Source organism: Brachypodium distachyon, chromosome 3 (genome assembly GCF_000005505.3).
Source record: "Brachypodium distachyon strain Bd21 chromosome 3, Brachypodium_distachyon_v3.0, whole genome shotgun sequence".
Lineage (NCBI taxonomy): Eukaryota > Viridiplantae > Streptophyta > Magnoliopsida > Poales > Poaceae > Brachypodium > Brachypodium distachyon.
The window spans coordinates 27,589,729-27,604,226 of record NC_016133.3 but is presented as its reverse complement, the minus strand read 5'-3'; the positions used below and the strand labels follow the sequence as shown (position 1 = coordinate 27,604,226).

The 14,498-nt window shown below is 45.3% G+C and overlaps 1 protein-coding gene and 1 long non-coding RNA gene across 4 annotated transcripts; both read left to right on the top strand.

Annotated features, from left to right (window-relative positions):
- The first annotated feature begins 2,802 nt into the window (after window positions 1-2,802).
- On the top strand, window positions 2,803-6,193 carry LOC104583650. 2 transcript variants are annotated; one of them, XR_731524.3, is made up of 3 exons: window positions 2,803-3,143; window positions 5,712-5,795; window positions 5,969-6,193. It is a non-coding gene; the product is annotated as an uncharacterized LOC104583650 (long non-coding RNA). The 2 variants fall into 2 exon arrangements; XR_002964346.1 differs by lacking the exon at window positions 5,712-5,795 and having other exon boundaries at window positions 2,804-3,143.
- Window positions 6,194-10,725: 4,532 nt separating this feature from the next.
- LOC100830037 (putative DNA helicase ino80) lies at window positions 10,726-13,554 on the top strand. Of its 2 annotated transcripts, XM_003573893.4 has the most exons (4): window positions 10,726-11,043; window positions 11,128-11,219; window positions 11,531-13,096; window positions 13,170-13,554. In XM_003573893.4, the coding sequence occupies exon 3, from the start codon at window positions 11,622-11,624 to the stop codon at window positions 12,180-12,182; it is 561 nt and encodes a 186-aa protein (XP_003573941.1). In that variant the 5' UTR covers window positions 10,726-11,043; window positions 11,128-11,219; window positions 11,531-11,621; the 3' UTR covers window positions 12,183-13,096; window positions 13,170-13,554. The 2 variants fall into 2 exon arrangements, with proteins under 2 accessions (XP_003573941.1, XP_010234743.1); XM_010236441.3 differs by having other exon boundaries at window positions 10,726-11,219.
- Window positions 13,555-14,498: the final 944 nt, after the last annotated feature.

Sequence of the window (14,498 nt, the reverse complement as noted above, 5' to 3'; positions counted from 1 at the left end):
ATCTCCCGAACCACCCGGAACCTCCAACTGCACCCCCGCAAGCGCGGCCTGCCGCCCAGCTACCAAGGACAACATAGCACCAACCGCAGCTACCACACCAGCGCCGCCGACCTGTCAGAGAGCCGCAGCAACAACACCCTGCCGCGCTGGGCGCGCTGTCCAACCAACAGCGCAGCAACAGCCACCAACAGCAGCGGCGCTTGCAGGACCGAGTAGCAGTAGCGAGCAGGCTGCAGGCCCAACCGGCGCAGCACAAGCAGCAGCAGCACCGCGTGCCTGCGCCTCCGCGGGTCACTGCCGCTGGAATTGCGCCTGCAGCCGCGCGAATCACCGCGGGCCTGCCACTGCTGCCGGAAACGGGCCACCGCGTGAGGCACCGCGTGTTAGCACCGCCGCAAGCCGGATCTCCGCTGCTGGAATCGGCCGCCATGTGTTTGGCCTTCGTCGCCGGACATCTGCCGCCGCGCGCGAGAGGAGAGGGAGGGAAGAGGACGACGGGGTGAGAGGAGGAGATGGAAGGGCAGCGGCCGGAAGCCGGCGGCGGCGGCTGCAGGGAGAGAAGGGCGGAGAAAGGGTGCTTGGGGTGGTGGCGGGGGTTATCGCCCTGTGCTCCACGGCAGATTCAGTTGCATCTTAAGACTGAACGCCAATTCGAAAGAAAATCATGTGTCAAACACATAAAGTTCCATAATCGGAAGATTTTCATGAAGTTTCGGTGGCAAAGCCATACTATTCGGTCAGTATAAATGCCAATACAAATGAAAATCAAATGCCAAACGCTCAAAATTTCATTATCACTAAATTATGAAGTTTCAGTGGCAATAGCATACTATTTGGTCTGTATATTATATGGCAGGATCGATAAGATTTCGAAATTTAGTGCTCATATATGTGCTGATATTCTGGTCAGGTCAGTGGTATTTGATTGATCAAAAACTTTGTCTTTTTCCTAGCTAATTTTTTTCCTAGCTAATTACTACTGTATAGCAGTTCAATGTTATTCAGGTTCATGACTGTCAAGAATCTAATCATCTATTTGCTAGTTATTTTTTGACACTACTTGAGCATATATCAAGCAGAGTGAAATGGAACAAATGGAGAAGACCACGAAATCGGAATCAACATTAGTCATTCTATTAGTGTATTTTTCTTATCCAAGATATCCTGTAATTAGCTTTTCCTGGATGGCACCTTAAGTAGATGCAGATGTCATAGTTAAAAATACCTGCACATTTGAGAAAATGGTGAGCAATGACAATACTTGTTAAATCTGATTAAATAAGCATTTGTGCTAATGTGGTGATTAATCGATTCGCCTATAAGTCACCACACAAATATTTTATCTTATTTGGTTCCATCCCTGCTGGCAGTAGCACTGCAAAATTTCCAATATACTCCCTCCGTTCCATAATTTTTGTCTCGGATTTTCTCAAAAATAGATGTATCTATTCTTAAAAAGTGTCTAGAAACATGTAAGATTTCGACAAGAATTATGAAACTGAGGGATTACATTCACAAGATATATAAATCATGGATGTTGCAGGTTTAACCCCCGTTCATGCATGCCAACTTAATAAAATGCTAGTCCCACTCCCCCATAGTAAGCCTCAATATCAACTTCGGTAACAGAGAGGGGCAGCTTTTTGCCAGATGACCGAAGCCATCGGTGGCCTTGACAGCCTTGAGCGTGGGAGGGTACTTGAGACTACATCATGCATGGCGCCAAACAGGTTGAAAACCGCCGACCACGCCACGAGCATGCACCAGTGCGCGGCGAAATCTCCCCACCAACCAGGATTCCTAGACTCCTAGTCACTGTAAATAAAGTGATTATGTCAGGTGGTAGTTGTTTGTGCTTTAGGAGGTGTTTGTGGGGTGATTTAGTAGATTGGCAAAATCTGCTAGATATCATCTCACACACTCTGTCTGCTGGGCAAGACAAGGTGAAATGGCTAAAAGCTGAAAAGGGTTTCACTGTTAAGAGCATGTATAACTCTTTACAAACCAGACGACCTAGGAAAGTTTACAAGCTGGTTTGGAAGCTCAAACTACCATCTAAGATAAAAAAATTCTTGCGGTTGGTGTTGTGGGGTAGAATCCTAACTAAAGATAACCTGTGTAAAAGAGGTTGGTTTGGGGATAGTCACCGCATGTTTTGTGCTGGGGATGAAACAATGGATCGCCTCTTTTTCATGTGCCCACTGGCTCGTTTCTTATGGGGCATTTTTCAGTTTGCCTTTGATACTGAATCAACACCTGTGGCCATGGAACAAATTGGTCCCTGGATTCAGTTCTCTGGCTGTCGTTTGGTTTATTTTTCCTGGACTACGTGGAAAACAAGAAACAGGGCATGCTTTGATCACATCATGCCTTCTGATCCCATTGGGGTAGTTTTCCATATATGTAGTTGGATTAAATTTTGGTGTGCTTTGCAGAAACCGATGGTGGAAAAGGTGCTTCAGCAAGGAATTAGGGACCTGAAGCAGGTGGCCGGGGAGATTCTCAATCGCTCCAAAGGCTGGGCGCCGCTGTGCAGGCGAATCCAGGGTTGAAGCTTCTGATTTTGGATGCGCGTGTCTGAATGCTGTCTTCAGTGGGGGGACCTTGCTCTCCCTTGTCGCTGTAGTCCGAATTTGGGCAGCTGTCTTTTCTCTTAGGGCTCGTTTGGTAGCCCAGTTCCCCGTCGAGATCCCGGGCCATTTCCTGGGTGAGAAATCCGCGGCCAAATTTGACCCGGGGCAGCCCACGGGCGCGTTTGGCGGCCCATGACGGGGGAGGTATCCCTGCCTTTTCTAGGACCCTCCCACGGGGGAAATTTCCACGACCGACGAAATCGGGAAGAAATACCCGGCTCACTCTCGCGACGCATTGGAGCGACGCAACCGCCACGACCCGGAGCGACGCCGCCGATGCCGCTGCTGCCGCCTCACTCTGTCGACCTTGGCGACCGCGACCGACCCCGACCCCGACGCATCCCTCGGCAACCGTGACCGACCCCGACGCCTCCCTGCAGTGACTGCGAACGACCGCGACGCCTCCGGCGACAGAGAGCTACCCTGATACCTCCCTCCGGCGATCTCGAGGCTCCTCTCCCCTCCGACGCAGCAGGATGTGGAGAACCCATATCATCCTCACCCTCCTCCGTGAGCACAAATCCCCTCCTATCCACTAGATCCAAACAAGTTATTGATTAGTTCTTATTCTTGGTAACTTATTTTCCACTGTTCTTGATTAGTGCTTTTGTTCGTAATGGACGAGTCCATTCTCTGATGCACGGTAGAGTCACAAAAAAATCGTGATCCAATGTTGCTGATTTGTGTGGAACCTATCCAGTTGAAACTTTTTCTTGTTATATCCTTAGAAATTAAGCTCTTTGGATTTAATGTTGAGGTAAATGCAACACTAGTCTATTAACTTGGCGTACATGTGCATGTTAGTCATTGTACTTGCAAAATGCTAAATTCAGCGTTTACAACTTGGCACAGTTGAGCATCGGTGGTCAAAAATACGAATTCTTAGATTCAGACGGTGACGTGGACTAATTGGGTCGTACCGGCCATTCAATTAAGCAAATAGGCATCTCGTTTTTTTTCAGCTTTCATCATTGACCCCCAATATCCCCTAATCTCAACCCGATAGAACTCGAGCAAAATAGAAGAACTCCTGCCGCGCTAAGGTAACTAAAACGGATCCCACAAATCCGCGCACATACGCATTTGGAGGCGAAAAGCTGTACGAGGCCACCGCCGCCAGGATCCTGCGGCTCCGCGACATCGTTCGAGATCGGCTGGTCAGCCAGCAGCTCCTGGGCGTGTGTATCCTGACCAAACTAATCAGTCAATCACCCGAACGAAATAAACGGCTACGTGGAGCTCGAACCAAAAATCAATGGCGACCAAGGATTAAGAAGAAGCAAGCAATTGATTAAAAATAGTCAATCAAGATCTTACCCGATGGATGATGAGTTGAGTGGGATGGCGGAAGGCAAGTCGCCAAGCGTTGCAACCTGCGCCTAGAACTCGCCGCTTTAGCATAACTTGGCTAGTCCGCGCGTGTACGTCCGTGTGAAGTACTAGCGCGGTGTTCTTGAACGGCGGCGGCCGCTGCACTTCGTCTCCATTGCCGTTGACCCGCCCTTCTTCTACCTCCCCGCCGTCAACAAGGACCAGAACAACACCTGCATCGACTTCGACCGCTTCCTCGCCACCTTCGCCACCGCCATCTGCACCGCCGTGGAGAAGCTTGCCTCCAGCTCCAAGCCGAGTGAAGAAGCAGGAGCAGAGTAGAAGAAGCAGATGCAGGCTCTGCCGGAGAGCTCGCCTCCAGCCTCACGCCGAGCCATTCCCAGATCGAGGAAGAAAAAGGAATACTTTTATTTTTATTTTGCAATGTAGCCCCTACCAGATCAATTCAGGGGTCCATATGTAAAATTCAACTCGTTCCTGGGGCCAAAATGACGTGGCACAAGCCATTTTGTCCACGTTGGATCGTCAGCAACACCAAATCGTATTTTTGACCACCGATGCTCAACCGTGCCAAGTTGTAACATCTGAATTTAGCATTTTGCAAGTACAATGACTAATCTGCACATGCCCGCCAAGTTAATAGACCAGCGGTGCATTTACCTCTTTAATGTTGGTTCTTATTCTCAGTTTTGCATCGTTAAGTGCCCTGATTAGCGAAGTAGGTTGAAGGCTTGAAGATTCCGCTACAGACCGATGCAGCACTTGCTTCTGTTAAATATTAGAGCCTTGTTTTAATTAATTGCTAGGGACATCAAGTTTAGTTGTCGTCTTCTCAATTTTAAGAAGCTAGATTAAGGTAGTTGTTCTTACCTGATAAGAGGAAGGTTCTTTTAAAATTCACATATGCCCCTTCAGAGTTCATAATTTCACTTTCGAAATATTTCTCGGTTGCCTCATAAAAATTCAGATACAGGATATGTGTTTAACATAGATAAGCTAAACAGTTACTTGTCGATCTCTACCGACTTATTATAAAAGTTATTTTCAGAATTAAAGCATATGTTCTTTTCTGAACTGTTGATCGATAGACATCATTTTACAGAAGTATTTAACTGAATCAGTGTAAAATTTAGTTAGGTAATGAACTGGATTAAGTTTGTTTACCTGGGTGATATAGTGTTGAGGGACTGCTGCATGTATATTCACTTGTTCTAGCTTAAATTGTCACTCAATGGTCATGATTCTTAGGTAGTAATATTAGGACTTGTTTTTCGCCTACATGAGGTCAGTTCAGGGTAGCCCATATGAAGTGTGGAATTTTGATGTGTGCAACCATTGCAGTGATAATAGTCTCAAGCTTATTTAGATATACTGTAGTTTAGCATATGTAGTATCTTCCTAGTGTTGGCCAGTTCAAGTTCAGGTTTAGTCTCGGTTGTATGCTGCTGCAGGTATTGTTCTACTGGTCTGAAATTCGGTGATATATGCACTTTGTGGATTTAGTCTAAATAGTATCAAGAATTACCAGATGCTCTTATCCAGAAGAATTACCAGATGCCGTACTTTTATGCACATAATCTGCATTTTAACCGATGAACTTGACAGCCTGCAAGAGTTTATGTCCGTGTGAAGTATTAGAATGTAGAAAATAATATGTTGCTACTGTATACTGCCACGAGTAAGAAGGTAAACAAATATGGGGGATTAGAGAGTACTCTAATTTTTTTGCTGCTTCGATGCTTGTAGGCACACAAGTCACAAGTTGGTTGTCTGACTTTTAGATTAAAAATGGTGCCATGGTAGAAGTTAAATGAAAGATTGAACTTGAAGGTAAACAAATACGGGGGGTTAGAGAGTTCTCTAATTTTGTCTTAGCTGCCACTGGTCTTGCCTCTCTTTTGTTGACATGGAGTCCTTTTTTAGGGATCATGAAGATTCCATCATAAGTTGACATTTATGTATCATCTTGCTTGGTGACTATAACTGTTTTTCTTATTTTGCAGTACCTTGGGAACTTGAGAGATCATAAGGAAGGGCATGAGAGATAGTGAAACCGTCACTAATTTGTGATATTTCGATGGAGTATTGTATTTTTAATATATTATGTAATGAATTATTTGCGATTGAATTGGAGTGATAAACCAAGATACTGTAGTACTTTTGCGCCAGAATGCAAAATTGATACGCATCAAGAAAATATAATTATTATGTGTCATTATGATTGCAAAGAGTTGATATACTAGGGTTGATTGATGCTACAAGTGGTTATTATTTGTTTGAAATTATTTTCAGGAAAAAGTTGCACTTTGTATCAAATGTATGAATTATCTGAGATTTATGTTCTCAGAATTATTTGAGAATTTTCTTGATTTAGCACTCATGGGGGGTCCTGCCGTGGTTTCTTGATTCAGCACACGGTTTGTGTAAAAAGCTGCGGGGCGTGCCCGCCAGAGGATCCTGCCCCCTGGGAAAAGGGGGATCCCTGGTGCTCCTTAAAATCCTTGTTGGCGATTTTAAAGCCTGGGTTTATATTCCCTTACTACCAAACGAGCCCTTAACTTGTGTGTTCAGCCGTGTCTGAGTGCAGTCGGAGAACTGGTTTTGTTTGCTTAAATTCCTGTTTAAAACCGGTCCTTGTAAACTATATATGGTTCCATTAATGGAACTGGATGGAAGTCTTTGATAAAAAAAAAACAGGATTCCAGGAACCTCACGTCCGCGCCCGCTCGACAGGAGAGCATAGAAGTGGTGCGGCCAATCAGGCGGCTGCACCACGACGAGCTCCTGCGTACCAGTGCCAGAACCCGTCGACGATCGTGTTAGGGCGACTCCACGGCGGCCACCCGTTTAGGACGGATGAATGCACGCACCAACACGGCGACATGCGTTTTTCTGTCCGACTCGAACGATTTCCAGCCCAATTCTAGGTCAGGTTTGAATCTGAACGGACCAAACTAAATAATAAAATGGACCAAATGGATGGTGGCAGGCAGCAGTGGACCCAAACGGATTCAGGCCGGACAAGGTCCTCTGGGATGTCCGAGTCGCCAACCAAACGGTTCCAAACAAACACTTTTTGTGTCCGGTTTGGGAGGCCGCATTGGAGCTGCCCATAGGTCGTGTTAGGGTCGGACCTTGTCCGCATGGGGCCGATGTCGCGGGCTTGGCAGCTTGGCCCAGTCAAGACCAACGGGGGGAGGACACTAGAAATATTCGGAGGAAAACATCGAAATTCGAACAAGCCATCCAAAAGGATCAAGATACCGGCGGCGGCTCCTTCTCTCACCTCAACTCTCTTTTCAATCCATGTTTTCTCTTGATCAAGGATAATAACATAGTCTGTTGTTGGTTATTAAATCATGTCATGTCACTCATAGCTAGTACAATAACCAACATGTACAACAGTAAATTACAAAGGTGCATACTTTATTAATGCTTGGCCCACATATCACTCTCACGGGGGCTTAGGAGCACGTGCTGCAGCCTGCTGTTAACTAATAGCCCACTTCTCTTATTTTGTCTCCAGCTCAGCATAAATACTACAGAGTATAATTACAATATTACAACATGCTCATATCACTATATTGCACTTGCTCTTAGCACGGATGTGCTTGTATGATTGTATCCAACTAGCAATCAATTCCACCGGCCACCGCCTGTTGGGCTCAGGATGCTGTCGACGTGGCATTGTTTTTTTTTGTGCATTTTGGCCTGTATAATAGGGTGTGTTTATTTCTCATTCGACTTAAAGACAGTGATTTCTCAATCAACAATCATATCCAGTATTTGCATGTGAACGAATTAGATGCTTGTTAGCATCAACTTAAGAATAGCAAAACCGTGTATAACATTGTTACTTATTATGATCATATTTTATCTAGTATATCCTGTACTTGCTGATCCAATATGCCTCCTCCAATGCAAATGTTCTGCCCATTTTTTGACTACACACAAATTCAAGTTAACCAACACTACATATGACACCAACAGACTATCATATGTCTAACCGCTGCAACGATCTACTATGGTGAAAAGGCTGCTAATCGAGCATCAGAGACCGTGGCAGAAGCCTCTCGTGCGAGCGGCCATGGCCAAATCTAAGGCTATCTTCTCCCAAAATATCATAGGAAACTTCATTATTTGTACGATATTTAGTATAAACCATTTATTTTAGTCAAAAGTTCTTAAATGATCTAATTGAAATCTGTTTGGATTTAGTTGAAAGTTCATAAGTTAGCTGAAGGCCCTATAGATTTGTAAACTTGTTGGACACTATATCAACTTTGTTCTTCCGCTCCATCATTTAATTCATCACCGGCCGAAATTGGAGATGCATCAAACGTGGATCGTTTGGGAAGGCCATTGCATTTGCAATTTGCTTGGGGGCACCAAGCTGGTTCAAGCGTCTTCGGCAAACAATGTCTTTTATAGGATCGATATTCTATCATGGATGAAGTGGGACTGTTCCTAGGTGGGTTGTTGAAAAACATTAACTTACGAATCTAGGCGGGCAGGCGTGTGCAAGGTAGCCACGGTCACGATGCTATGCGTGCATTTCGAATCAGAGGGACGAGACTGGCCGAATGCATGGATACATGGAGAACCCGAGTACACTCGATATCTTGCCTTAGTTGAAAGCCGTATTAATTTTATTTACATTTTTTAAATATAGTTACAAAATTCAATGGGGAGTGAAAAAGCCAGTGAGATGGTGTTTTGACTATGTAGAAACCGCGAATGACAACCATGTAGTGTCACATTAAATTGGTATCGTTAGATCCATCTTTTGTAACATTTGTACTATGAGAAAATTATTTTTGTCATTCAACCTGTCGCGAGTTTGCTTTTGGCCCCTTTAAAAATTTCCTTGCTTTTTTTGTCCATCATCTTCTCGGATTGGACACATTTTATCGATGATGTGTCCTTGTTTGTACTTAAAGGGTCCACGTGGCATCCACCTCACCTTGTTCTTTCTTCTTGTATTGAACATTTGTGGAGCAGTCCGTGGGAAGTCTCTGGTAGCTCATCACATGGATGCTTTGGTTCAAAAACAAGAACATCGTCATTGAGGGTACGTTTGGATTCTAGACTAGAACCGTTTTAGCCTTGCTGGGCTAGGCTTGTCATTTGGAACCCAAAAGTAAATCTAGCTTTTGCGGGCCAGCTAGCCTGAACGGGCGAGAAAAAGCTTGCTCGCGAGGGCGAGCCAGATTGGCTCTCCTTCGACGGCAAGACTGTTTTAAACGGAAACAATCCTCAGCCCACCCCAATTCCTCTTCCTCCGGTCCTCATGTGTGTCTCGATCCAAGCAAATGGCTAGCTAGCAATCCAAACATGCAGCGAGGCAAGGCTACAAAGCTAGCTCAGACAAAGCAAGTTCATAGACTTCAGATTAAACAAACACCACATCAAAAACACAACCAATTTGTGATGAAATTCAACATCAAGGCAAAGTAGAATTGGATTGGATCCCCTCTAAAAAAAAGAATTGGATCTGCTAATGTTTACACCCATCTTTACACGGGCTGAAGAAACAAGTCGAGATCAAGTCAACACCACCAACTACCTGCAGTTCTTATCATCCAGTAACTTAATCAACAAAAAATAGCAGGAATTTGGGGGTGGGATAGATCGAAATCTACTAAATTTCCTCGCGCGAATGACAATCCAATCAGCCAACCAAAGGAGCACGCTAAGAACAAGCTAACCTGCCTCGAAACCAAAGAGCGCAACATGCTTGCTGTCCGAATCAATCGGGCGCATGGAGGTCGCGGGCGGCCTGAGGTAAGCGAAGATGGCGGGGAGGCAGGCGCACATGGCCGGTGGTGTCAGAGGCGGGTAGTGGCGCAGAGGCGGGCGACGGCGCAGCCGCATACACGCGAAGAGGCGTGCAACACAAGGATAAAGAAACGCGAGTCCTACTTGGTTCTTGTTTTTTTCCCTGCCTGACGTGTTTTTTCCCTGCCCGACAAAGAAACCGGCGTGCCAAATAACCCATCGGTGTTCTTTTGTGTCTTTGGGCTGGACTGAAAAAAAATGCTAGACACCCTAAAAAGACAAAAAAGCATGAAATTTTAAGGATCCGAATAGGACAAATTGAGAGACAAAGAAAATACGTAATTCTCTCTTTTATTCGCGCATGGAACGGAGTTATTCTTTTAGCCTGAAGCGGTCTTGCCCTATCGGGCCGGCCCGGCCCGGCACCAAATAAACGGGCACGGCCCCCCCCAAGCCCGACTATAAAGGGGCCGGGCCGGCAAGTTAAGGAATCCCGTAGGCCCAGGCACGGCTCGGGCCTGCCCGGCCCAGTAAGCCCGGCGGGCCTGAAAGAAAGAACCTGGGCCGAAGGCCTTTTTATCTCATGGCAGCCACAAAAAACAGTCAAAATGTGCTTGGGCTATGAACTAATCATACATGTGAGCGTGGCCTAGTTGTTATAGAGCGAAGGAATGAAGAGGAGAACCCTGGTTCGAGTCTTGTGGGAGAGAAGTTTATTCCAGCAGCACACCTGTTCCTAGCCGGTACCCTCCTAGGTTCGGCGAATGCAAAGCGCACACCTGTTCCCTCACAAGGGAGCTGTGACTAGCCGGTAGCAGCCTAGGTTCGGCGAATGCAAAACGCACACCTGTTCCCTCACAATCACCGTCCATTCCTATGGGTCCTCGGATCCAACGGCACAACCCTTCCCACCTAATAATCCCTGCCCCAGTCCCACACACGGACGCCTCCACAATCCCCACAAACCGGACGCGCAGATTTTTATCAACTGCCGCTGCGGGGAACCCGTTCGAGGTCCGTCGCTTCGTCTCTACACTCCAGTCTCCGCTTCCCCTGCCCCATCCGCCCCTCTTCCTCTCCCCTAGCTCTCACCAAACCCAAAAAAAATCTTCTCCCATTTTCGCACCAAGTTAATCTCCCGGTAGAAGGTTCTCTTCTCAGATCAGGCCCGTACTTCTCCTAGATCGGCTCACCGTGCCGTTTGGAACCCGCGGGTTATTTTCCTCGAGATTTGTCTGTCTGCCACCTGCAAGCCCCGGGATTTGCCGGATCGCAACTGTCACCCGGCTGCGACGAACTGGTGGGTTGCGGGGTGGTGATTGGTAGGATCGTTTTGGTGAGTTTCGTGGGGGTGTTTTGGTGATTGACGAGCGTGTCGCTGCAGTGTTTTCGTGCGTGGATCTGCTGCAGAGCGGCGGAGGAAAACGGCTTTCTCTGTCGTTGTTTCGATCTTCTATCGTGGTATAGATCTGGAAGGTATCAATCGTGGAAACCCTTCTCTAACTTTTAGATTCATTAAAGTCGCCAACTTTGTATTCGCAGTGCTTTTTTCCCTGCGATTTACTCATAAAAAATGCAATTTCTCCCGCGGTTGTTGCTAGGATGTACTGATTCTCGAGTCATAGGAGGGGCTGAGTGATTTCTGATGTGTTGTGTAGAAATGGAGCCCTCTTACTACTTTGTTAGTCTTTTTTGCTGATGTGTTGATTTTTACTTGTTTCTGCTGGTTATGGGATTAAAACTGCTGCCTTTTGATCTTCCCGTGTCTTTTGTTTGTCTTGCAATAGGGCCGTGTGTGATTAGCTGCCCCAAGCTGCCTCAGTTGCATCAGAAAGTGAACAACCTGCACGCCCAGCACTATCACCACCGTCTGCAGCGATGGAGGCTCTTGTGGTTATGTCGGAGCAGCGCAACCACCGTTCTAGTGGCCAAAGGAAATCAACTGGCCCAAACTTCTCGTCACCACCTTCATCCCGTGGTTTTCGTGGCATGAACTGCAGGTCATCCCACTCCGCTGTCTGTGCTGGCCTCCTCCCATCACCACCTCCACCACCTGCCCGTACATACTCATCCCCAGAGCCAAAGACACCGAAGCAGCAGCATGTGCGGCACAGTGGCAAGCGCAGCAGGCCCATCTCCATAAGCCCCTCCATGTCCCCTCCTTCGCGGCCGGAGCTGTGGGCAGGCCCTGCATTTTCCAACTCGCCTCCCCCAAGCTCACTGCCGATCCCTAAGTTCTCTCTCTGGGAAAAGCGCAGTGTATCGCTTGAGCTGCCTCCAGTTGAGCGGTGTGATGATGTGGAGGTGAGACCACATGCTAAATCGGCTCCATCCTCACCGGTTGGTGGATCAGGGTTTGGCTTCTTCAATGATAAGGATACTGCTATTGCCACGGAGAATCTGAGGAGGATTCTCCAGTTGGATATCACAGATCATTGAATTGTAGGAGGATGGAACAGAGTTCTTGTGTATATAGGTTCTCTTCCACTGACTTCAGTGTTTTCACATGCATAGTAGTGTACAGGGTCATGGGAAAAATAACTTTGGAGTCATAACCTTTGGGCAATATCATGCTCTAGGAAGTTCTGTAGGCGAAGCATCTCCTAGCAGAAACTGCCATGGGATGTCGTGAAGGGCATGGGGTAATCCTGGTGTGGGGCGGCAGTTGATGACACCTTTGTAGCTGTATTCACCTACATATTTCCTGTAGTCCTTGTGCTAATCCTAGGTATAGTTAGGAATTTTCCTATCTTAGTATTGCATCCATCGTACCCTTGCTGAACAGACAGTGGTACTCTGTTAGAGAAGAAGCTTCATTTCCTTATGCATTAGGTTCAGTGTCAGTTGTCTATAGCGTGCATCCCAATCCTTGACCAGATTTTAAATTTCTGTAGGATTCCTAAATGTCATCAGTCTTGCATATCCTTGCATGCATATTTTCCTTGCATTCTCCATTCAACTGACTTCCACTTCTAATCATCCGGACTTCGCTGGTGCTTTCCGAAGCACTGGAATCTCTCCTCACTGGCTCTTCTGTTTTTTGAAAGGAAGAAGCTGGGTTGAAGATGGAAGAAGTCTTTCTCACTTCTATGCCAGTACTAACTTTCTACTCTTTCAGTCTCACATCTTTTCTTTACCATGTCATAGTCTCTCCACCACCATTCTTTTAGGTTCATCTCATGTCATTCTGCAAGTTGCATTTATCACCAATCCTTCAGTCAATCACATCCTTGTTCGTGCCCGCAACAATTTCATGAACCACTTAGAGAGTTTTGGTTTTCTTCACGCACCAAGTGATCTTGAGAAAGGAAGTCAGACTCAGGAGACCTGTGGATCATGCATACCCAAATAAGGTACATGTTATTTTTAGTCATATGCTTGTTCCTATTGTTCCCTTTGCTGATGCATTTAACTTGTGTTATGCAGATCGTTTTACCCTGCTGCGAGGTACCTGCTATATTGTTACGTGTCGTTATCTAGCAATCAAGACTGATATGCTAGAGTTACAAGTTCAGTCATTAGTGTCGAGCTTGGATAATTGCTTCTGTTTATATTAGAGTGTTATCAGCAGATCCTACTATGTTACATGCTCATGTTATCTGGTAATGTTACTATGGTTAGTATCAGAACGCGAACGCCGTCTTCTGTTATATTTAAGCTAAAGTGCTTTTGACCGATCAAGTTGGTATATTTCACTGTTTATTGTAATGCTGTTGATGTTTGGTCTACCATCACAAGATTCCCTGTAGCCTAGACCATGTTGTGTATATAACCAGTATTTTGAAATGTGGATGTCAAATGAGCAAGGTATTGTCAGAAAAGGGTTAGTGCAGTTGCTCTAAAATAACAGTTCATATCACAGGGGCTCTACCCTTTTGTTCCTCGATTTTAGGGCAGTTTACACCATCATTTAAACTGCATAAGAGGACAGTTTACACCATCTTTTAAACTACATAAGCTGTCGGGGCTCCTGGCTCCTGAGATTTCTCAATGAGTAACATCAGGATAAAACTGACTAAATTGTCTAAATGGCTGTAATTTTAAATTGGTTGAATTGATTTGTAATTAATTGAGAGTTTCTATAATTTATTAAAAAATAGTTGTGGCATTAAACTAATTAAAATATGTTATATATATTTAAGGGATGTGTGATGTCGGATTTAACTGGCTAAAACTATAGATATATCAACACTTTCACAGAATCAATTGTAAATTTGCTCCAATTTAAGAATCAATGCAGCATTCGAAGCCTTTTTTTAATCTTGCTTTGTACTGAAAGAATCTGCTAGCATCAACCAATTTAGACAAACAACCTTGCCAGAGTATATCTGTAGGCTCCCTGCTGTTGTGAATGAATGAGAATTAATATGTGTGTTTTCCATTGATTGTATTTATATATATACAAGGGGAAGAGACATCAATACATGCATTGGTGTCCCAAATATTTGGTATTCGCGTCCTAGTTTTGGGAATTTTGGGACACGAGCGGTTACATGTTAACTGCCATATTAACTATTAATTAACTAATAATTAATCCTAATCGATCATATACTAATTAATCTTAACACTCTTCTTGATCAATTTGCTCCGTTGATATGTATATACTTGAAACATCTCATGGAATCTTGTAATCTTGTAAGCTTGTAATTTCCTCCAAGTAATACTGATATTGATATGTTGTGGAAACTCCTTCCTAAAAACCCAATGGGAAAAATAAGGAGAAAATGGTACAACATCTATTGGATATTGTTTCTT

Bases quoted from the DNA above. Each gene is read 5' to 3' on its own strand.
- LOC100830037 (XM_003573893.4), top strand. From the start codon at position 11,622: ATGGAGGCTCTTGTGGTTATGTCGGAGCAGCGCAACCACCGTTCTAGT.